The following is a 25272-nucleotide window of genomic DNA, read 5'->3' on the forward strand; positions in this document are numbered from 1 at the left end:
AGAAGCACCAAGGCTGCAAGTTTTATTAGAGTGTGGGCATGTCAGGGAAATCCAGGTCAGGGAGGCACAGGGCAGAATCCAACACTGCTGAGGTCCCCAGCAGGCTAAGTGAGGAACAAAACCTCTTTCGAGGTATCTGAGGGAAGTGCTGCCACATTAGCCTAGGTGATACTTGTGGCTGCTTCTGGTGAAATGATTTTTGCCTAAAACAAGAGTGCCCCTGCACTGGCGAATCTGGATTCCACATAGGACTGTATCTGAGACCGAAGGAGGGAACAGGGACAAGGTGAGGCAGATGGTGCACCACCCAGACAGTGTGCAGGTGACAGCAGGATCCTAAGCTATGAACAAAAAGTTGACGGGGACAGCAGGTGGATACTGGCTGAAGATACACAATGTCTAGGAAGCATCTGTTGTAAGATGTGTGACCCCGTGTGAGGATCTGAGTCTGGTTCCCAGCAAGTCCTGAGCAATCCTGGTATCCCTTCCTGCGGCCCTTTGGAGCAGAAATGCCACTGTGCAACACCAGGTCCTGGGTCATAATGGCTGAAGGAATGTCACGACCACCCTGTGACACCTGTAGCTTAGTCCATGTCCTTCTGGGGCAGTCACTTCTCTGACCACGACATCTTACCCTGGATGGGCTCTATCTTTCCTCAGCCCCGAGTGCAGAGCAACTTTACCATGAGGCAAAGCCTTGGATACTGGCCTTCGGATAATGTCCCTGGGACAGATCAGCCTGAAGATTATGTGCTCAGATGCTGGTTTCTGTCACCAAAGCAGCAGGCACTGCCTGTGAATGACAGGCTTGCGTGGTTGAATGCTGTGACTCTCCCAAGAAGAGAGCTCTCTATTTTCATAAGCAGAAGAGGAAGAAGTGAGGCAGGTTTCAGGGCAGCAAATGGTACTTAGTTCTTCCATCGAATTTGCTGTTCAAAAGCAAACAACAAAGGCATGATCAGTTTTCACACCACTACAATGAAAGAGAGGGAATGAAAACAAGGATTGAATTGGGGGCTGTTGAGTTTTGTTGTTTGGGACAGGGTATCTCTATGTATCCCAGTCTAGCCTGGAACTTAGGTGTAGATCCAAGGCTGACATCAGATTCCTGATTTCCCTGCCTTAGCCTCCCAAGGGTCAGGATTGTAGACATGTACCAACAAAGACTGTTTTTAACTCTCTTATGCACATGTGTGTTAAAGTCAGAGGTCAAGCTTGGGTATCATTCCTCAGATGCTATCCATCTTGTTTTTTGAGACAGGATCTCTCACTAGCCTGCAACTTGTCAATTAGGTTAGGCTAGCTGGCCGACCAGTGAGCCCCAGGGACCCTCCTGGCTGTGCTCCCCTAGTGCTGGGATTACAAGCACATGCCCCATCATGCCTAGCCTCTATGTGGGTGCTGAGGACTGTACTCAGATCCCTGTGTATGCACGGCAAACACTTTACTAATGAAATGATCTTCCTAGACCCAAGAAGATTTTTCCTTTTAGTATGTGGGAGTTCATTTATTCAGAGATAGATTAAATACCTGTTGTGTATTTTACAGACTTCGGTTTAGAGCATTAATCTGGCTCAGCCCTCCTTAGAGCAGAGATTCACTAATGACCAAGCATAAATGTCAAAATTGCTAATATGAAAAGCTCAGTATTTCATACTGTGAGAGATAACCAGCTGGACTTCCCAAGTAACTAATTCTATTTCATTCCTTTTGGCACTCACAGCATCACAGCTAAGCTTTACACAGAGGTCTTCAGGTTCCTCTCCTATCCTTTCATGTCTCAAGAGTGACTTCTGCTGTGCAAAACAGGGCTTTAGCTACTTCAGGCCACAGGCCAGTTTTGTATCCACATGGCTCGGCTAAATGGACCCGCCTAGGTCTTAGGAACACACTTGACGCTATTTTGGGAACTGTCTCCTAGGCTCACTGGAGGGAGGTGGAGATGCTTACTGAGCTGTTGAGAATGGCATCGATCTTCTCTTCCTCCACAGATCCTTTATCAACTTTGCTCCTGTACGCAAGCAACTGCTGACGGTCCTTCAGGTCTCGGCAGGTCTGTACACCGAAACACAAGCAAGTCCCCACCCAGCCTTCTCTATGAGGGGCTCACTCTTTCCCTGGGCTCAGGGAAGGGACAACAGATTACAGCAAGATGGTGTGTGTAAAGCGCCTACAGAACCCCCATGCTGGAGAGAAGGCCACAGAGCTCATACAGCTTCATTCAGTGCCAATGTGTCCAAATTCGACCTGAAAGCTGACAGAATTCAGTTGGAAGACTGTGAAAACAACACAAGAGTGTTAGTCTCCAAACTAATTCTTGCCAGACCGTTTTGCCTATTCAATTGCCTAGTCAATACTGCTGGAAGCATTTAGGGATCTGGGGCAAATGTATCCCTGACTCTCCACCTAGACCTAACTCGGGGTTCTCTTCTTGGGGACTCACATCAATGACAACATCATGGCACTTGAGCTTAGTGGCTAAGCTCAGCTTTGTGTCCACATCTTCCACCAGATTGACGTAGTCCTGCAATATCTGTAGGAGAAAGTGCTCACTTAATGATGAAAACACAGGGCTCCCTAGGCAGAAAAAAAAATAAGTTCTAAAGGAGGAAGAATTCAATGCCCAGTGACTGTGAGTGCCACTATAAACTACGGCTTGCAGCGGGAAATACGGTGATGCTAGGCAGCACGATCCGGCTACCTCAGAAGAAAAGTGAAGAGCAGTCCTCCTTACCCTGCAGCCAGGTACACAGACCACAGTGCTCTAGAGTTGGTCATGCCCAATGCTCTTGGCATGCTTGCCTTACAAGCAGCCCTTCTGAATCATCGGGACAGTGTGTAGCTCTCCGTATGGCTAAACACAGTAGCTGCTCCTCAAAGAAGAACTGAGGGTACTGTAAAGCAATGTTCCTCCCTGCCCTTTTCTATCTCAAGGCCCAGCACAGCCATTAAGAAAATGAGAACAGCTCAGGTCCGCATCACTAACTCTTCCTCAGAGCCATTACCTGGACAGGGGCACTGTTCTTGTGCAAAATTTCCACGACTCGATGGAAGCCAATGGGTGCTCTCTTCTTGGTGTAACCCAACCAGTTCTGAAAGAAAGGGCAGCAGTAGGTGGGCCTGACATCATCAACACACTGGCCTCGTCTTGATTGCGGTTCAGGGTCGGATCAGAAAAGCATGTAGACAGATGGGATGAAGGATGGAGAAACAGTGAGAGAGAAAAGCACAACAGAAAGACGGAGTGAGGGGGGAGAAACAGCAAGAGACGGATTGTTCAGAAAAGTCAAGGAAAGCAGCGGGTGGAACGCTCCTAAATGGAATGAGTGGTGAATAATATACACACCATGAGTCAGAAAAATTCTACTTTTCCAGCTTCACATGCACGAGGAATCGTTCATTTGTAAACTACAGTAAGGTCTGGGCAGTACTGACCACGGTACTTTCCCCAGTGAGGTAGGAGCAGCTAGACAATGAAAAACAAACCTCTTCTTGTTTATGCAGGGAAATGAGTCCAGGCTTCATACCACTGAGGACAGTCCCAGGCTTCTTGACTCATTATATACTTTTGTATAGTGTTGGGTTTTTCTATTAGCATGTCTTACTTTAGTAATTAACAAAACTAATTAATAAATAAGAAGAAAAACTAGAAAATTCTCAAGACTAGAATAAAAAAAATATATTTAAATATTAAACCAATTTGTTTAGAAGCACAAAAGATCTCCCAAACCAATCCTGAAAAGAAAAACTACACACACAGAGAGAGAGGAGAGAGAGAGAAAGAGAGAGAGAGACTACAGCCATATCCAAGGACTGAATACAGTCATTGGATTTTAACAACCCAGAAGTACAAAACCTAAAAACAGGGGCTGGAGAGATGGCTCAGAGATTCAGAGTACTTAATGATCTTGTAGAGGCCTTGGGTTCTATTCCCAGCACCTACACTGTGGTTCACAACCATCAGTAACACTGTCCACATGGTACATCCACACACATAAGACTTAAAAAAAAAAAAAAAAAAACCTAAAAACAATAAACTAATTTAAAAGTGATGTATACATGGCAGATATTTATGATAATTGTATTAATATTAAATTTCTTGAGACGTGATACTTACGAGACAAATGCTTGAATATTAAAGAAAAAATGTTATACGAACAGTTTACTTTTAAATGGTTCTGGAAAAAGTGTATTTAAAAAAAGCAAACGCTAAATACGTTAATAAATTAGTAGCTAGAGACAGTGGCTACTAGACTCTTCTTTCAGATTTTCTTTATATTTAAAATTTTAGACAGAAGGCTGGAAGAAGGTTGTTTGGCACCGGGAACTTGAGAGGCCTTCTCGCTCCAAAGGCCTCAGAAGCACAAGTGTCAGGACACCCACCTTTGTGGTGAAGAGGGCATCGACATCATTCCAGGCTCGAAGCTTGGCACGAGCAGCCAAGGCTGTCAGCACATACTGCTTATCTGGGATCTGAAGAGTAGAAACCAGGAAAAAGTAAGAAGAAATAGAAATGTATCCATTAAATCTTTAAAATTTTAGAAAAAATGTCTATATTGGCTGGTATTGATCCTATCCCTTAAAGTCAAAGAATTTCACGTGTCATCAAAAATCCCCTATATTCCAAGCCCCACACTGCTATACATAGTAACATTAAAGTTTTCTGTTACTTCCCTCAAACTCCTAACTTTCTACCATTAACCCTGCACATGTACAGGGTTACCAGGCAGCATACATCCCATGCAATACTCTGACACTATTTTACAAAGGAGCCAATGCAATGCTACCTTGAATGTCTTCTTCAGGTTGATGGGACTGCTGAAGGTTCCCTAGGATGAAAGTGGAGAAGAAACTTCAATGACATCACCAATGCCCCATTTTCTTTTCTATTATACAGACTCTCTGTGTCTTACTGTAAACCATTCATACACTGAGATTGGTTTGTGAGAAAGTCTCCATCAGGTGTAATGGAAACCACATTGGGAAGAGACTGGTGAGCACGGTGTTCTGTCCATTTTCTGCTAATCCAAGGAAGACAGAAGCATACTTGTGAGGGTTAAGTAAAGTCCACACTTGCTCAGTGGTCAAGAGCACCAGCTTGTTTGTACTCTAACAAATAAAGTTTGTCTGAAGGTCAGAGGGCGGAGCTAGCTATCAGTTAACCATAGAAGTCTGGAGGCCTCGACAGCCAGATCGGAAGTGATATGGCTGGGTGGATAGAGAAATATAAGGCAGGAGGAGACAGGAGCTTAGCCTCTCTTTGGTCTGGAGATTTTGTAGAGGTAAGAACTCTAGTGGCTGCTGCTCTGCTTCTCCGATCTTTCAGCTTTCACCTTCTAATATCTGATAAGACCAGTTAGAACTTGTTCTACACCAGCTGTTCCTGCAGAGGACCTGGCTTCAATTCCCAGCATCCACATGGCATCTCACAACCATCTGTAATCCATTCCCAGGGGGTCAGATATCCTGTTTGGCCAACGTGGGCACCAGGCATGCACTGGTACCCAGACATGCATGCAGGCAAACAAACCACCCATCCACATTAAAAAAAAAAAAATAAGAGGAAGGAAGAAAGAAAGAAAGGAAGGAAGGAAGAAAGGAAGGAAGGAAGAAAGAAAGAAAGAAAGGAAGGAAGGAAGAAAGAAAGACGTCCATAGCCATGACACTACCCTCTATGCTACCACAAAGGGAACCCCCAGTACCAGACACCCCTGGTGCTCTGCCAGTGTGCCAGCCACATACAGCCATACAAGCCCTCTGGGTGATTTCTGGAAACTACACAAGCCCACTGACAATGCCTCACAACAGTGGATTTGAGCGATACCTCGGACTCTGTGTAGTGATAGAAGCAGGCATAGAAGAGCGTCGTCACCAGTGGCATGTTCAGAATGGAAGCTTTACGGGGATGCTTTCGGAAGATCTCAGTCTGCCCTGCAGACTCTAGATGTCGATCGTTTGCCTGTGATGGAGTGAGCCAAGTGACAAAAGGAACAATGTCCGTGGAGAAAGACAGTGAAAAAAATCTACACTACTACAGTAGTTGTGTTTCCCACCACAGGAATGAAGCAAAAAAGAAAAACATAGAAATTGCTTAGGATATCCCAGGGAGGACTAAAATCCATAAATCGGTCATAGATTTTAAGTTTAATTAAGAGAGTTCAACCAGAAAAAAAAAGAAAGAAAGAAAAAGAAAAAGAGCCATGCATTGGTGGCACAAGCCTTTAACCCTAGCACTTGGGAGGCAAAGGGATCTGAGTTCAAGTCCAGCCTGGTCTACAGAGCTAGTTCCAGGACAACCTCTAAAGCAATACAGAGAAACCCTGTCTTGAAAAAACAAAAAACAAAACAAAACAAAAAAAAGATTTCAACACCCAGTTTGGTATTCAATGACTGTGATCTCAGCATTTGGGAGGGGGAATCAGGAAGCTCAAGTGTTTGTGGCCTTATTACATAGTAAGTTCTAGGTCAGGCTGGGCTCTACGAGATCCTGTATCAAAATCAAAAATGACATAAAGTAAGAAAGGAAGGAAGGGAGGGGGGGGAGGGAGGGAAGGACGGAGGAGAGGAACTTCAGCAGTAGAGAAGACATGAGTAATCTGGAATGAAGAGGGAAAAGGAAATACTTCTAGGGTAGCAGCAGGGAAGAGGAAAAAGAATGCCTAAGGACAATCAAGGAAAACTCAAGAGGAAAGAAAAGGCTGTGCCAGAAATGACATGTACAGAGCAACGGAGTGATCTACATGCTGGGTGCAGAAAGCACAGACAAGGGGTCCAACCTCAATGATGATCTGGCGTTCCAGGAGTGTGTAATGGTCTTGTATATGCGTAGAATCTTCTGCTGAAAATGGCAAACTGGTAAAGGGCAACAAGGTTAGTACTGTTTTCTATGTGAAAAGGAAAACAAACCCAACACCACCAAATGACCACTAAACTCTTCTGAGGCTTGAGGTTTTTAACAGATGATCTCAATGCACCTTTACTGCATCCTGAGACAGAAAAGCAGGAGACAGAGTAGACCTGTCTGGATGTTGCCTGTGAAGTTTGCCAACTGGAGCTGGGGATGTAGCTCGAATGGTTCAAGGCCTACGTGCATGAAGCCCCAGGTTCAATCCCCAGCACTGCACAGACTAGGTGAGGTGGTATTTATTTACCTGTTATCTGAGCTTTCCCAAGCTATGGACATGAGAATTGGAATTATAAAGGCCTACCTGGGCTACATGATACGCTATATCAAAAGAGACTATGACTTTGAAACTCAAAAGGGATGTCCTGAAAATTCACAAAATACAGTTTATGTGACGTTGCTGTGGACTGAGTAAGAATCAGCTTTGTCTGGGAAGTTAGGTATTTGGTGAGTGACCCAGACACTGCCCATCATCAACTGCCCACAAAGCTCTATGACTTGCCTTGCTGAACTCTATTCAATATGTTATTTTTAGAGTATTAAAAAGCAAATTTAATTATATAGCATGGTGGTAGGTTGGCAAATATCCCAAGATTATACCAATCTACTGAAATGTCAAGGATTCCATCTTCAAAACTATGTCTTTAGCAGACATGGTGGCACAGATATATAATTCCAGCACTTGTGAGGTGGAGCTAGGAGGTTCAGGAGTTCAAGGTCACTCTTGATTACATAGAAAGTTCAAAGCCAGGGGGCTGGAGAGATGGCTCAGAGGTTAAGAGCACTGGTTACTCTTCCAAAGGTCCTGAGTTCAATTCCCAGCAACTACATGGTGGCTCACAGCCATCTGTAATCGGGTCTGGTGCCCTCTTCTGGTGTTGAAGCAGAGCATTGTAAACACAATAAATAAATCTTTTTTTTTTTTTTAAAAAAAAAAAAAAGAAAGTTCAAAGCCAGGCTGGGGTACATGACAGTGGAAGACATCGTTTAACCCTCAGTTCAGAAATCTATCCTTTAAAACAGAGGTCCTCACCCTTCCTAACGCTGTGACTCTTTAATACAATCCCTCATGTTGTGGCAATGCCCAATCATAAAATTATTTCATTGCTACTTCATAATTGCAATTTTGCTATTGTTATAAATTATAATGTACATATCTGATATGTAACCCTCAAGGGGGTTGTGACCCACAGGTTGAGAATCACTGCTTTAGACAGTGCTGCCTGCCGCTCTAATCACTACAGAAGGATTTTGAAATCAATTACTGTCCCCGGTAGGTGTGAGCCACAGCTAACTATCTGGTAACAATAAATTAGGGATTTCATAAACAAACCAATTTTTTTTTTTTTTTTTTTTTTTTTTTTGAGACATGGTTTTTCTGTATAGCCCCTGCTGTCCTAGAACTCTCTATGTACACCAGGCTGGCCTCGAACTCAGATCCACCTGCCTCTGCCACCTGGGTGCTGTTTAATCCCATGTGCCACCACCACCCAGGTGACAAGCACATTCTAAATGTGACCCTGGAAATCCTTTCTTGAGGAATGGCTGAAATGACTGTGAACCCTGACTCTCGAGAAGCAGGGGTTTCTGGGAGACTGTATAGAAAGATACCGAAAAGCACATTTCAGTTTAACCTAAGAAAGCCTTTCCTATAGCAGAGGCAGAGTGGCAATAAAATAAGCCACTTCCCAGAACAGTGAGCACCCATCAGAAGAACAGGGACATCTGGGGCTTCGTTTGTTCTTTATAAGGGTTGTGTTTTAGGTGAAAGCTTGTGCTAGAGCAGCAGTCCTAAGACTTTGGGGCTTCAAGACCCGTGACATGAAAAACATACAAGGTCCACAAAAAGTTGTCACTTTTAATTTTATTACATTAGGTCATTAATAAAATTACCACCAATTTTATTTCTAAAAGAAGGGGATGTGTGAGAAACAAAGTTCCAGAACAAAAGACAGTCTTCCAAATCCTGTACCTGCAGATTTAGGAAAGGTCAGCTCTGATGAGTGAAATCTTGGCTGCAGACAAGTACTTGGGAGCCACTGAGGGGGACGATTCACTGTTAGCCTTTCCCTTCCGAACCACCCACTCCACCCTCTTGTCTTCTCCTGACTACGTCTACATAAAACTGCTTCTCGCCATACTTACCCAATGCAAGTCTTAAGAAATTCTTTTCGTTTTTCAGGGTCCTGAATGCTTAAATGCTCTCGATAATGGGTTAGCTACAATAAAAAAAAAAAAAAAAAAAAAAAAAGAGAATTTTAAGCTATCATGTCTGCTTAGAAGAGAGGGAGCTGAGCTAGCACTCACAGGTACAGCACTTATCTAAGAACACATATGAGCACAAAGAGAGGGGTATACATGTATGTCTGTATGTATGTATGTGTGAATCACACACACACACACACACACACACACACACGGAGGGAAAAAGAAGGAGAGAGGAGAGAAGGATAGTACTAAGTGAGTGAGTGTGAGTGTGTGTGTGTGTGTGTGTGTGTGTGTGTGTGTGTGTGCGCGCGCGCGCGCGCGCGTGCTTGAGTGCAGGTGCCTAAGGAGCAGAAGACAGCAGCTCCCCTGAAGCTGGAGTTACAGGTGGTTATGAGCTGCCTGACACAGGTGCTGGGAAAGAATTCCAGTCCTCTGCAAGAGCAATACACACTCTTAACTTCTGAGCTGTCTCTTCAGTCCTGAGCCAGGGTCTCTCATCGCACCTGAAGCCTAGGCCAGCAAGCCTCTGGGATCCTCCTCAGTATTGGGCTTACAGACGCATAGCCGCTCCACCCAACTTTTACATGGGCCCTGGGGATCCAAACTAAGGGTCTCCTGTTTGCATAGCAAGCACTTTAACCACTGAGCCATCTCCCCAGCTTGGAAGTAGACTTTCTGTGCTCAAGAAACCCCAATCCTTTACCCTCAGAGAGTTCTCCTGGACTATAGAAGACCGAGTGTGTGCTGGGGAATACGGTGGGCTGTGTCATTTCCTGGATACCTGTCTTCTACATCTAAGCAACAAGGAAAAGGGAACAACTCAATTGGCAGGAGAGCTTGGCGGCTAGGCTGGGTTTTAGCTTAGATGCCTGGTAAACAGACTCCCAACAGAAACACACGCCACACTTACCGCCAGCTCTTCTGTTCTATCTAGGAACCTGGGGAAAGCAGAAGGAAGCAGGACAGTTTAATCTACTGAGGTGTGGCACTTGTGACAAGCTCTAGAAGAAACAGTTCCACTCATCATCTCTACATGATGAGGTAAGCCCGACTCTTATATTTCTTCCAGTTTCTTGAAGCTTTCCACCTTCAAAACACTTGGTGACTTATGGATCTACTTTTCCCTGTGTTCTAACTAAATGAAACAGGCAGAGCAGGGCACTAAGAGCTTAAACACACTGCCCTAGCCCATGGACACCCATGTGCTTGTTTCTTTACTCAAAATTAAAACAGTTTTCTGTCAAAACAATCTTGGAAACAGGCATTCTACACAACTCTTTATTTCATTCATGTAGAGTATAATGTAGTTAGTTGGTCTCTGTTTCCTCCTTATTCTGAACAGACCATAATTAATAACATTGTCCTGGCACAGGAGTGATGCTTGACAAGACCTTCCTGACTGGAAAGGAAGACCACAGAGAGCAAACAGCCTGCCTCTGTGAGTACATTGTCTTCTCTGGCAGATTCCTTCTGACTAAGCAGGTAAGGTGCTTTCCCATGTCAGTCTCTGGGACAGCTCATCATTGTTCTGGCCACAGGGTAAATGAGGTACTAACACCTTCACTGACACCGAGGAAAGGATAAAACATGCATACAGTTTAATCCAAGAGCAAGAACGCATCCCACTGAGTGGAATGAGGAAAGGAAAAAGACGGGAAAAGGCCACCAAGCAGACAGCCCACCTCTCCCCTAGCTTACAATGCAACCCACATCCTAATGCTCCTATGAGACTTCCATGGGGGATCCTGACAGAAAAACAAGCTCCTTCTTCACTCCCCACCGGCATCACTTGAACAAGAGGAGGGCCCTTTAATCCAATGTTTAAGAAGAAAACGCTTAGAAAACACTGATTCACTTCAATCTTCGTTAACCAATGTGGGAGACACCACCATCTCCACTTTACAAGGGGAAAAGCCCACTCTCAAGAAGTCTACTGACTTGCTCAAGATACCAGGACAACACATAACAGCACGCACGCAGTCCAGGTATACATGGGCCCTGATCCCTAACACCCTGCCATGCTGCCAGACTGTATGGTGGTGTAACTATCCCAACACATGTCAAGAGCTTGTTTTCTAGCTATTTCTGGAAAAGGACAGTGTCTTCAATTTCCTTGCAGCACTCCCTATCCCCGAGTGCTCTGAAAATGCACCTAATAAATTTCATAGACCAGAAGCCCAGATCTTACCTGAAGAGGTCTAAAAGCAGCTTCTGGCCCCCTGTTTCTTTAAGGAAATGAATGAAATGTCTCAGGGCGACCTGGCGTACCTCCAACTCTCGGAAAAGGATCTCTGCACATAGTAAGAAGTTAAGTGGAGAAAAAAGTAAAGCTACATAGCACTCAAGTCTGAGACTGGCTTCTTCACATCTGAAGCATCTCCTGAAAGCCCAGAAAAAGCTAATGGTTTCTTCTCAACCCATCATCATCAACTGCCTCTATGCTCTAGAATGTTCCTAATGCCGCAACCCTTTAATACAGTTCCTTATGTTGTGACCCCAACCATAAAATCATTTCATTGCTACTTCATAACCATAATTTTGCTACTGTCATGAATCATAATGTAAATTCCTGATATACAGGATATCTGATATATGACCCACAGGTTAAGAACCACTGCTCTTAGCACACAGCCACTCAGTCAGCCTTTGAGTTCTCAATAATACTAATAGCAGATACTTCTCACATCCTCAAACACACACCCATGTGTTCCCAACAAAGAGAGATGTGGCTAATACAGCCCCCACCCTAAAGGCTGCCCTCAGAGATATATGTTACAGGCCACCCCAGCTGTCTCTGAACCAGACTTGATCCTGGTGAGTTCTGATGTAAAAGCAACAGGTGTTGCTGAACAGAGACTTCCTTCAAACCATGCTCACCTTTGCTCAGGGTTCTCTTCAGGAAGATCAGAACCTAGAGGGAAAGAGGCAAATACTGTAAATTCTTTCACATCCAAAGGCTTCCCTGATTACCTCAGGCCCAGGAACGAGGCCAGCAACTTGTGAAGATGTTTTGCTGTCATTTGTTAATAAAGAGCTGACTGGCCAATAGCTAGGCAGGAAGAAGCTAAGGTGGGAGAGCCAAACTGAGAGGATGCTGGGAAGAAGGGAGGAGTCACAGGGGTTGCCAGCCAGATGCAAAAGAAGCAGGAGATGAACATGCTGTGTTGAAAAAAAGGTACTGCCACATGGTAGATTGTAGGTAAGAAAGAAGGGTTAATTTTAGATGTAAGAGCTAGTTAGTAACAAGCCTAAGCTATCAGCCAAGCATTTTTAATTAATAAGTCTCTGATGGTCATTTGGGAGCCGCTTGGCAGGACAGAGATGACCAGTGGGACAGAAAAAGTCCACCAACAAATCACTGCAGGCAGAGGACACCGTGTCTGTGGGACAGGAGGAAAAGACGGAATGGAGTTGTGTCCTAGGTGTCCAAATGGCCAAGCTCACAGTACCCACCCTGGCTGAGAAAACACTACTGTCTGCTGAGAAACTACTCTCACAGTTCTGCTGCCATGATACTTTGCATAGTATAGAGCAGGCAGCCTTCTGTTTTTTAGTAACAATTAACAATTCCACATAGAATGCATGAACCAGGAGCACAGCTTTCTGAGAACCCGATACCTCAGAGAGAAAGCCAGGCTTCTGATATACAACCCACTGTTAAGCCAGTTTTGACTGAATTTTCAGGAGCTACTGAACAACTGAGAGCAACCATCACACTTACTGCAGTGATGACATTTCCATCATGCATGCTTACTGCCTCCTCTAGGAGTTGCAGCTTGTCCTGCAAGGAGCGGAATCGTTCCAGTGAGCAGACCTGCAGAGTAAGAACACATATAAAGAGTACGTAAGGAAGACCGCTGCCCACATTCCCTTGTCACTGCATAGCAAGGAAAGGAAGTATCCAGAGAGAACCTCTACATTCACACGCTGGTCTCTGTGCTCTGTGAGCCGGCAGGTCCCACTATACCCTACCTAGTTCCATGTGTTGCCGTATAACACACTGATGCCTTCAAGCCAACAGATAATCACTTGCTTTTTCTTCATGTGTAATTTTCATACAATAAAGCTCACCCTATGCAAGTGTATAGCTCAGCATTGAAAGTGTCTACATGCTACTAGCCACTACAACAGCAACACAGAACACATTTCTATCACCCTTAAACAGACCCTCTGTCCAAGCTGACATTAATGCCCTCCTGTTCTTAGCCCACCAAAACACTCTTCTGCTCTCAGTCCTGTAGTTTTGTCTTTCCTGGAATTTCACCCAAGAAAGACTATCACTAAATAGTCAACCAATTTTCAAAAAATATAATCCCAAATTTCAATGAGAAAAAGTCTTTTCAACAGTGCTAAGAAAGATTGGGATCTGTATTAAAAAGGAAAAGAAAAATAATCTCAACACTTATCCCACACCATGTACAAAACTTAACTCACGATGTAAGGCTCTTTCTTGTGGGGTAAAAGCATCCAGGCTGGCCTCACACTTGCCATGCATCTCAGGGTGGCTTTTCACTTGCCGTTTTCCTGCCCCAGCCTCCTAGGTGCTAGGATTACGGGTGCGCTCTACCACACATGGGTAGCTCATCCATCACTGTTTTCCCTCCAGGCTGGCAAAACGACTCCAAACCCCAGAGTCAAAGGCATTGCAGCTGGCTTCTACCCTTAGTGGATTTGCTTAGCTCCCAAAAACTACTCCAGTTTAGAAATGGCAACTGGAGAGGAAGTCAAGAAATCCTTCCTGTAGCTGGGCAGTGGTGCACATGCCTTTAATCTGGAGGCAGAGGCAGGAGATGTCTTTGAGTTGAGACCCGCCTGGTCTACAGAGCGAGTTCCAGGACAGTTAGGGCGGTTACAGAGAAACCCTTCAAAACAAAACAAAACAAAACAAAACAAAAAAGAAATCCTTCCTGTGGGAACACACTACTCACAAAGAATCCTCTAAGAGTTGTCTGCTCGGTAGCCTTACCTTGCCCCGGCGGAGGCGTCGCACTGTATCACTGGGGCTCCAGTCATTGCTATAATCCTAGAATATTAGCAACACATGAATCACACAGTAAGGGATCAGAATTACTAGCGTACCAGATCAAATTCAATCTTTGATCTATGGGAGAAATATTCTGTGGGAAAGAATTAATCAATAAAAAAAAAAAAAAAAAAAACTGGAAAAAAAAAACCAAAACTAGAATGGGCCTGTTTTGAGTTCCCACAGGAACTAGAACAAGAGTGACATAAGCAGTAAGAGGGGACCAAAGAGGGACAGACCAACAACACAGCCCAGGACCTTCTGTCTACTGGTTCAGGGTTCCAGATTCTACATGCAACCAGCCTCATCTGGCACCCATTAGTGTCAGGAGCTAAGAGATGGAGAGATAATTGACACACTGCCCCCTTTTGATTTTAGAATATACTTTCTTCCCTTTGGATCAATCTGTTTGTTTGTTTAGTATGCTTTGTGAGAATCTGACCTCCACCATCCCAGACTACAATGGCAATGACACAGTTTCAAGTCAAACTCTCAAAGGCAGCAGAAAGGACAAGGAAGCATGCTAGAACTGTGTCAGAAAAATTCAGATTTTGAGTCCAAGTTCTATCCTTTCCTAGCTAAGAGAACCCAACAAAGAACTACTGTTGTAAGACTAGTTTTCTCACCTGTAAGTGGAGCTGAAATACATTCATGTGCTGTGCAATATTTTGGCCAATGCATATACAATGGCAGTCCAATAGATTAAGATGGAGCTGAAAGTTTCCTACTGTCTAGGTGTGTGTGTGTGTGTGTGTGTGTGTGTGTGTATGTGTGTGTGTGATATAGTCATGTGTATGTGCATGAGCCCCCACACACATATGTGGAGGCTTAAGAAGGATGTCCTGCTCTATCAACTCTCCACTGAACTTGGAAGTTGCTATTTTTCAGCTATGTGTCAGGGCCCATAGAAGTGGTTCTGTTCCATACTGACTTAAGGTAAGGGAGTTCAAATCTATCCTTGCTCTTTCAAGGTTAAAAGCCTAAGACCTAAAGGTATAAGGTGTGGTTACTGAAGGATGTTTGGCCTAAGATGTGATCATTGGATGTCTTACCTAGATAATAGAATACTTGATGTGGTTACTAGATGCCTTAATCCTCAAGATCAGATAATAAGAGGATTGATTTAAAGTGTGGTTATTGGATATCTTGAGAATTAGGTGGAGCCCAGTAATCACTGGATGCCCTCCCGGCTCTATCTTAGGTCTCAATCCACATTCCCTATCTCAGGTATGGATACGACAAGCTATGCTGACAGCCAGCAGAGCCCAGCAATCTTCCTGTCTTTCTCCTGCAGCACTGAGATTACAGAAACACACATCATGCCTGGCTTTCCATGTGACACCAAGGATCCAAATACAGGTCCTCATGCTTATGCAGCAAGCACTCATACCCACTGAGCCATCTCTCCAGCCCCTTACCTAGTATTTGTATTATACCTTTTCAACATTTACATACACAAACGTTAGTCATTATATCCCATGGGTACAGTACCGCACAACTAAGTTCATATCTTAAAGTAATAGGTACAGAATACAGGCTATAGCATCTAGGTTTGTGTGAACACACCATGAATTTGCACAAAGATGAGACGACCCAGCAACACATTTCACAGAATGTATCCCTGTCATTCAGTGACACATGACTGTAACAGCTGCTCAGAGTTGGGGAAACTGAGCAAGGTACTTTATGCAGTGTAAGTGTCATACTAACATAAAGCTAGACATGATTGCTCACAACTACTATCTAAGGCAGGAAAATTACCATAAGTTCCAGACCAGCGTGGACTCACTGGTGAGTGCCAGGCTCTAGTCTGGTCTACAGAGGGAGACCGGATTTCAGGAAAACAAAATGAAGGCTAGTGCCATGGAGGCACTTAATGCCAAACCTAATGACCCAGGGGGAGAACGGACTCCCCTTAAGTTGTCCTCTGAGAGCTGCACCTGTACCCGTCATGTGGCCAACACACACACACACACACACACACACACACACACACACACACACACACACAAATGTAATTTTAAAGCTAAGTAAGTAATAGAGGGAAAAAGGAAGAGAATTATGTAACTTACCCTGTACTCTCCTTTAGGCCTCCCCAGCTCTGGAGCATAACTTTTGGCAGGTGTGTCTGACAGAGCTGAAAAGGAACCAGTTTAGGTTTTTTGTTTTTTTTTTTTTTTTCCCCTCCCTGGACCTCACTCTGTAGACCAGGCTGGCCTTGAACTCACAGAGTTTTGCCAGATTTAACCACCAAGCTCTGCAGCCTGTTTCTTATGATTCTTTTCTTTCCTGCTTCCTTCCCACATGGTGTGTGTGTGTGTGTGTGTGTGTGTCTGTGTGTGTCTGTGTCTATGTGTCTGTCTGTCTGTCTGTCCGTCCATGTAAGCACACATGCAGGTGTGAGATCAGAGATCAAACTCAGGTCATCCAGCCATGGTGGTTTGAATAAGAATGACCCCCAAAGGTTCATATATTTGACTGCTTAGTCAACAGAAAGTGGAATTATTTGAAAGGAATAGAAGGATTAAGATGTATATAGCCTTGGGCTGGAGAGATGGCTCAGCTGTTAAAGGCTAGGCTCACAACCAAAAATATAACAAGTTCAGCCTTGTTGGAGGAAGTGTGTCACTAGGGTCAGGCTCTGAGGTTTCAAAGCCCATCAGGATATAGTTCTCAGATATTGACCAGTGTCATGCATGCTGTCATGTTTCCTGCCACGATGATAATGGACTAAACCTCCAAAACTGTAAGCAAGCTGCAATTAAATGCTTTCCTCTTACAATCGTTACCTTCATCACGGTGTCTCTTCACAGCAACAGAACAGTGATTAAGACACCAGCCTATATGTAAGTTTCTCTACACACTGTGCTATCTACCCAATGAAACCTCTTTTTAACAAAAAGACAGACAAGAACAACACAACCTTTTGTCTCCTGGGTACCTCCATGGCCAAAGGCAGAACTGCAGCCCTAGCAGCCATCCACCCCCAGCAATGGAGCCTATGTGACTTCCATCTCTCACTTAGCACCTTCTCTAGATTCAGAGGAAAGTTAATGTACTCATCCAATTACCACCTGTCCCCATAACTCTCCAGGCTGTACCCTACATCAGCAACATCTCCCAGAGCAATCAAGAAAAGGGATCAATGCTTACCATCAGAAAGAGATTGGAAACTCCCAGGTCTAGTTCTGCCTGAGGGAAAAGACACAGCAGAAAGATGTCAACAGTTCAAATCAGACCACCCAAACTTGGTGCCCATGAAGACATGGGGCACATAGAGCCTTACTATACAATATGGAGAAACAGGCTTTAAAAAGCTTTTATTCAGGGATGGAGAGATGGCTCAGTGGTTAAGAGCACTGACTGCTCTTCCAGAGGACCTGGGTTCAGTTCCCAGCAACCACATGGCAGCTCACAACTGTCTCTAATTCCAGTTCCAGGGACCCTGACACCCGCAGCAAAACACCAATACACATAAAAATAAAAAACAAAAAAGATAAAAAAGCTTTTATTCAGGGATGGAGAGATGGCTTAGAGTTAAGAGCACTGGCTGCCCTTCCAGAGGGCCAGGATCTGATTCCCAGCACTGACAGGATTGTAACTCCAGTTTGAAGGGAGGCAATACCTTCTTCTGGCCTCTGTGGGCATCAGGCATGCAAATGGTTTATAGACATACATGCAGGCAAAACACACAGAAAAAAAACAAAACAAAATAAATTAAATCAAATCTGTTATTCAACTTCAGAAATATGAAGTCCTAGTAAAACAAGGGTCAGAGAGAAATATTTTAAGTATAATAAAACATACATAACATAAAATTTACCACTTCTTGTTTATTTGTTTGTTTTATAAAATGTAAAAATATGGAACACTTCACGAATTTGCACGTCATCCTTGCGCAGGGGCCATGCTAATCTTCTCTGTAGCATTCCAATTTTAGTATATGTGTTGCCAAAGCAAGCACAAAATTTACCACTCCATCATCTTTAAGTGCAGAATTCATTAACATGAAGTACATTCATGCTGTCCTACAATGACTAGAACCATCCAGCTCCAGAACTTTCAGCATCCCTGAGACTCAGCCTGTAAGCACTAACTTTCCACTCCCTCCACCCCAGCCCTGAGGAACCTGCCATTCTACCTTCTGTCTCTATGAACTGTCTATCAACATGAATGGGGTGATACAGCATTTGTTCTTTTGTGATTTATTGCACCCTATATAATTCCCTAAGGTCCATCCCTATTATAACATGTATCTTTCATTCCCATTTAAGTAACAGTCTATGTATCTGTAGTCCATGTTTTGCTTATCCTTCTAGCCCAAAATGGACATAAACAATGTTTAGATCTTTTTGGTTATTGTGAATAATGCTTCCTCAAATATTAGCATACAAACATCTGCTCAAATGCATGCATTCAGTTCTTTTGTTGATTTCCTAAAAGTAATACTGGTTCACATGCTAATCCTGTGTTCAACTGTCTTAGAAACTGCAACACTAACTTTCACAGGGGCTGTACAATTGCACATTCCCATCAGGGACACACAGAGGCTCACTAGAGGATGGCATAAAAGCTGAGGAGGACTACTGTCTAGGTAAATTTCTTCAGTATCTGACACAGGGCTGATCATTTCATTCAAGTTCTACAAATCCAGGCTAATGCCTGGGAATGTCTCATCCCTCCCTTTCCTAGTCCTAAGCTGCCTGCTCAAATGAGAATTCCAGTCAATGAAAACGTCAGCCTAAGCATTTTTCCAGATGAAAGCAGAGGACGTCCCTAACCCTTACCCGGGACTCTTTACCTTTAAAGAAGCTGCTCAGGGAGTAAGTAGAAGTAGGTTTGGGTAGCTGTGTGTAGAAACTGTTCCGGCCCTTTAGCTGCTCACGCCCTTCAGACGTTGAGCCGCTACTCCCAGCAGTCTCTTTGATGGACCATGAGATACCTGCAGAATGGTAAGAACTAAGAAAGCCTCAACCGATCCATCCTTGACACCCAGCATTCAATAAAACAGGCCCTGTCCCCTGGCAAAAGATACAGTCAATTAGGTTGATCATTACAGAAATTGACAAAGGGATGAATAAATGAAAGGAGCCCCAAACAGCCTTCAGATACATGGGAAGATGTTCTGCACCTCTTGAGCAGTTACTAAAGTAACTAATTTAACAGATTGGGTGTGTGTTGGATTTTTTTTTTTTTTTGTTTTCTAGTTCACTTTTTTTTTGTTGTTGTTGTTGTTGAGACAGGTAGCCCTGGCTGTCTTGGAACTTGCTTTGTAGACCAGGCTACCCTCAAACTCAAGGAGATCCAATTACCTCTACCTCCCAAGTGCTGAGATTTAAGGCATGCACCACTATGCCTGGCCAATTCCTTTCTTTGTTTTTTAAATCACGCTTTACTACCCAAAGAGTCTATGAAGAAACTTAAGTGGTATTATATAATTAAAACGTGTTGGGCTGTAGTTCTGCCAACATGTTATGACTTAAGAGCTCATTTATTTAAATAAACAGCTCCCAAATATGACCACATATGGCCTAGGAATCTGCAACGTTAACAAGCACCCTCGATACTGAAGTAGCCATTCAAGCATTCGCTCCAGAGCAACAGATCCAGAAAGCCACATAAGCATCACTGCTGTGTTTCTCCACATGGCTCTGCCCGCTGCTAACTTCCAGGTTGTATTACTGGAGAACAGCAGAGCTATTTCTGACCAGCACCCAGGACAGAGACAGGTACAGCCGTCATTATTGATAAGAAGCCCTCACAGCTTACTTCCCACAGGTTCTCCAGTCCAGCTGACTCGCTCCAGGTCGTCGTCATCGTCATCATCCACGAAGTCTCGAAGGCTATTCACTGCCCGTTTGGATTCCTTTAACTGTAGAGTGACATAAAGCAGTGGTCTGGCAGTCATCACAGCCCTCCTCTCTCACTGATAACCAAGAAGGCTGAGCAACTGGGACTCAGTGATTGACAATAACTATTTGTAGTCTAAATCCCACCCAGAAATCAATCTGCACTGTAGACAACACCATTGCAGTCAGTGGAATATTCAATGTCACTTTTGAATTCTAATGATATTCTAACTATGATTTGTTTGCAAGTCTGGATGAATATCATTCACTTCTCCAAAAATGACTATTCCTAAACAGGTCATTTTTCAAAAACAAGTTATCAAGGTACAATGGTATGTGCCTGTAGTTCCAACTTCCAGGAAGACAAAAGCAGGAAGATGGCTTGAGACCAAGAATTTGAGATCAGTCTAAGTACCACACAAGATTTCATCTCAGAAACAATAATGTAAACTGGGTGTGGTGGTACATGACTGTAACACCAGTATGCATGAGATGGAGGCAGCTGTAATAAAAGAAAAAAAAAATTGGTTAAAAAAAAAAATCCTAGGCATGGTGGATTTAGCAGCACATCTTTAATCCCAGCACTCAAGAGACAAAGGCTGGCAGCTTTCTGTGAGTTTGAGGTCAGCTAGGGTTATATGGTAAGACTGTGAAAGAAAGATAAATCAAGAAAAACTGAAAAAAAAAAAAAAAAAAAAAAAAAACAGGAACCTATAAGATAGCTCTGCAGGTAAAGGCTTTGCCATCAGCCTGATGATCTGAGAGAACCGGATCCTATAAGCAGTACTCTGGCCTCAGCACACAAACAGTGGCTCATGTGTACCCTCACACATAAATACATATAATAAAAAGTCTTTAACAATGAAAAAGGAGCCAGCACTCGGGAGGCAGAGACAAGTGAATCTCTCTGTGAGGTTGAGGCCAGCCTGGTCTACAGAGTTCCAGGACAGCCAGAGATATCTCACAGAAAAACCCTGTCTCAAAAAAAAAAAAAAAAAAAAAAAAAAAAAAAAAGTGAAAAAGGAGACAAAGGCAGGAAGATCAGCAATCAGCAGTTCAAGGTCTTCATCAACTGTCTACTAAGTTTGAAGCCAGCCTTGGCTACATGTTCAAAGGAAGAAAAAAAGGATAGCAATAACAACTTATATCACATGAATAAAAGATATGTGGGTAAGAAGGATAAAGTTAACTTCTATAATCTTTCCGGCTCTTTTTAAGGTCCTCTCTCCATGAAGGTTGCCGTTGTTTTATCTGTTTCTAATTTTAGTGTAAGTGCACACGTGTGTATCATGTGTGTGTACAGGTGTGCCATTCCACTGCACAAGAAGAACAGGTGGCGCTGGCTAGTTTTATGTCAACTTGACACAAGTCAGAGGCACTTGGGAAGAGGGAACCTCGATTGAGAAGATGCCCCCACCACCAGACTCGCCTGTGGCCAGTGGCACCCCTGGGCTGGAGGTCCTGGGTGCTTCAGGAAAGCAGGATAAGCAAGCAGTCCTCTGCCTCAGTTTCTGTCTCCAGGTTCCTGCCCTGACTTCCCTCCGTGATGAGTTGTACACTGAAATAAGCCATTTTCTCCCCAAGTTCCTTTTGGCCATTATTTTTGTCATAGCAACAGAAAAAGCAAGGCAACTTTAAGGAGTCGGTTCTGGAGACTGAACTCAGGCCAGCAGGCTTGTGGCAAGCATCTTTACTGGCTGAGCCATCTCATAGGCCACTATATAGCTTGGATTTTGAAGGTCTCCAAAAGGCCTATGTAGTTTGGTCTTCAGAGCCCTATGAGGAGGAGACAGAACCTGAGAGGTGGAGCTCAGGAGGAGACCCTTGGGCCATTGCAAGGCTGTTCCCAAAGGGGACTGTGGGACCCCATGCTATCCTAATTCTCTTTGCTCTCTGGCCATGACGTAAGCAGTTTTGTTCTTCCATGTGATTGCACCATGATGAGCTGCCTATCCCAGGTCCAAAGCATAAAGCTAACCAACCATAACCTAAAGCCTTGAAAACTGAACCAAATAAGGCTTTTTCTCTGGATCAGTTGATTATCTTGGGTTTTCATGGAAGAGTAGAAAGCTGACTAACACACTGAAGAGCTACCTGGCATTATGAGCCTCCTAGAGATGAGGAGAAATTTTAGAGAGGCATCAGGAATAAGGTATGACTCTTGGCACTTGTGGATACCTACCTGTGAAAGCTCATCATCTTCATCATCAAACGTGAAAGCCTTGAACTTGGAGCTGTTCCAATATTCCTCCTCATCACCCTTTGTCCGGTTCATCTGGAGGGAAAGGAAGACAGGCAGGGATCTCTTCAGAAAGTGTTACACTACTAACTGCTCCCAGAAATAAGGGGAAGTAGGAAAGAATCTGGTAGAGTCCGACTGGTCAGATCATGTTACATACTCCAATTAGACAATAACATTAATTCCTAGAACCCCTATTGTGTTCAAATATTCCCAGTGTTATGAGAACTATAAAAAGTAGAGGACATAATCTTCCTCCTGAAGGATCATGTTAGAGCTAGGGTACCCAAGCAAAGGGGATGAAGCTGTAAGAGAGGCAAACGCTCTAAGGAGTTACCGTCATTTTTCGGAACATACAAAGATCAGCCAAAGATTAATCCATATGGGACAAGTGAGTTCATTTATTAACATATTTACCAAGTGCTATCTCTGAGAAACTCTTCTAAGCTCTGGGAATACTACAGTTGGTCACAGCCAATAAATGTCCTTCTCTTCCTGTATGTTAAGTTCCTGCCATAAATAAAGGGAAAACAACTAAAAGAAACAGAATTATCTTGCCTACATCATCAATTCATGATTATTTTGGTCAACTGTGGGATGAATTTTTGGGATCATAACCAAGGAAAGAAAATATATAAGATTAGCCAAGAAATCCCAAATTCTTCTCATAACTTCTCTAAAATTAGATATTGTTCTGCAAAAACAAGTTTTTTGAACTAAACTGGATAAAAATGAAAACTGTGGCTTCACCCAGTAACTAAATAAATACCAAAACTTCCACAGCACCTGATCAGCTACAGGGTCTCTGAGTCAAAAGGTAAATGGCTCTATTTCTAAGCCTTGGAGAAATATTATCTTGCCTTACTGCCTTATAGGAAAGAATAAATAGTATTCAGAAAACCTAACAAAATGCCAAGCAGAAATAAACATTTAACCTTACAATCTTTTAGGTAGTTAATACCTTACCGACATGTCTTATCTCATGTAAAATGGTTATAGCAGGTAGCCTGTATTATAAGAATGACTAAACTAGCCAGGCAGTGGGGTGTAGTAGGCCTTTAATCTCAGCACTCTGGATAGAGAGGTAGGTGGATTTCTGAGTGCTCAAAGCCTGTTGGTCTACAAGAGCAAGTTCCAGTACAGCCAAAGCTGGTACACAGAGAAACCCTGTCTCAAAAAAAAAAAAAAAAAAAAAAAAAAAAGACTTAACTAGAAAATGCATGCAAATTGCTTACTGTCTGACAGAAAGCTAATGTGTTCATCCTTAGCTTTTATTATTTAATCTTAAATAGTACCTTAGATAAAACTAGGGAATTTGTTTTTTCTTGGTGTTTGGCTTTTGTTTTTCAAGACAGGGTTTCTCTGTGAAGCCCTGACTATTCTAGAACTTGCTCCCTATGTAGACCAGGCTGGCTTTGAACTCGGAGATCTCCCTGTTTCTGCTTCGTTAGTGCTGGGATTAAAGGTGTGCATCATGAATGCCCAGCTAAAACTAGAGATATGTAATTTTATTTATTTATTTGCAGTGGTGGGAATTGAACTTTGGACCTCACATATTTTAGTCAAGCACTCCACCACTAAGCTAAATTCCCAGCCTCAAACAAAAACTGACAAAATATTTAAGAAACAATCCTAAAAATTAAAGAAATTCTAAGCCACGCCACAAACATTGAAGGTGCCCATAGAACATACACATGTCTCTAGCAAGTATGCAATTTCATAAATGTCATTCATTTGTCCTCAGAGCAATCCTAAAGGGTAGGCCTGGGAGATTCCCACTGACCAGGAAAACAACAAACTAGAATCCAGGTTTTTCTAGCCCCTAGACTATTTCTACATTGCTCTTCATGACCCTTCTACCCACCCCACCCTCCTTGCCCTTTTTGGGAAAACTACAGCAGATCTTTACAGTTGGTACCTAAAAAGAAGCACAGAATGTGTCTAACAAAACAAAATATTACACGAGAGAACGTGGAGAACCATTAACCAGACTACTGCAATGGATACCTTGTATCAATCTGTACTTCCAGCAGCAAAAGAGACTGTGATTTATTTAGCAAGTAAAATGATAACAAGTTATTAACTCTAAGAAGGCATAAAGCAATCCTGTCCAATGTTCAGAGTGACTAAAAGGGGTACTACACAACTTGATTTAAAATGCTTCCGAGGTTTGATCTTATCGTCACCTATTCCTGAGAGCCCACAGGGGTAGGGCGACAGACCAGAGAGGTGAACTGGAACATGACAGAGAGAAAACAAGACCCGTTAAAAAATACAAAAGCAACCCCACAACCAAGGCGCTACTTGCCTCGGGGCACTGTATAAAGCAACTACTAGAAGTTAGCCTAGGTTTTTAAGGCGATCTTTAGGAACGGTGACCTGAGAAACTAGGCTACAAGAGGAACATCCAGGAAGCCACGCACCCATGGCAAATGACAGAGCCTGGAGGGGACATGCTCATTCAGAACCAGACGCTGCATTCTCAACTAGCTGCTGAGGCTCACTGGAAGCCCCAGCTCCGAGCATGCTGACTCCCAAGAATAGTCCCGACCGGGAGTGAGAGTGTAGGGATGCCTCCGAGAAGACAGGGAAAGAATAAGGATGCGGAAAGGGTGGGTTCGACTAGACACTCAGCCCAGAAAGGGCTAGGGACACCCTCACCTCTTCCACACCGAGCCCTCCCTCTCAGGACGGCGTCAGGCTCAGGCACCGGACCAGCCTTTCTAAACAGGCTGTACGACATAGAGAAGGGGCCGAAGGGGACAGTCGCGAGAGGGGCTGAAGAAGGTGAAAGGAATAGCCGCAAAGCATCCTGGAAGTTGTAGTTCTTTGGTCTCCGTCATTCTTACGTTCTCTCGGTGGGCCGCGGGGCTGCTGGACTACTATTCCCAAAAACACTTGCGCATCGCGCTAGCTCATTTCCTTTACTTTCAGCGTGACCTTCCGCAGTTATCGGAAGGTTCGTTGAACAAGACTACAACTCCCATCAGGCTCAGCAGAGTCGTTTTAGGTCCCAAGGAAACAATGAGACGAATATTTTGTGTCCCTA

General features: G+C 43.6%; 1 protein-coding gene and 1 non-coding gene across 2 annotated transcripts; both read right to left on the bottom strand.

Moving 5' to 3' along the window:
* Vipas39 (VPS33B interacting protein, apical-basolateral polarity regulator, spe-39 homolog) lies at positions 1–25054 on the bottom strand. The gene is made up of 20 exons (XM_051196109.1): positions 24885–25054; positions 22167–22259; positions 19905–20007; positions 18937–19077; positions 17289–17327; positions 16208–16272; positions 14079–14135; positions 12834–12926; positions 11990–12023; positions 11301–11403; positions 10023–10050; positions 9050–9123; positions 6777–6852; positions 5825–5959; positions 4788–4829; positions 4384–4473; positions 3006–3092; positions 2444–2533; positions 1951–2055; positions 1–929 (listed from the first exon to the last, which is right to left on the bottom strand). The coding sequence occupies exons 2-20, from the start codon at positions 22257–22259 to the stop codon at positions 909–911; spliced, it is 1476 nt and encodes a 491-aa protein (XP_051052066.1). The 5' UTR covers positions 24885–25054; the 3' UTR covers positions 1–908.
* LOC127231009 (U6 spliceosomal RNA) lies at positions 17993–18099 on the bottom strand. The gene has a single exon (XR_007835249.1). It is a non-coding gene; the product is annotated as a U6 spliceosomal RNA (small nuclear RNA).
* Positions 25055–25272: the final 218 nt, after the last annotated feature.

Source organism: Phodopus roborovskii, unplaced genomic scaffold, assembly GCF_943737965.1.
Source record: "Phodopus roborovskii unplaced genomic scaffold, PHOROB, whole genome shotgun sequence".
Classification (NCBI taxonomy): domain Eukaryota; kingdom Metazoa; phylum Chordata; class Mammalia; order Rodentia; family Cricetidae; genus Phodopus; species Phodopus roborovskii.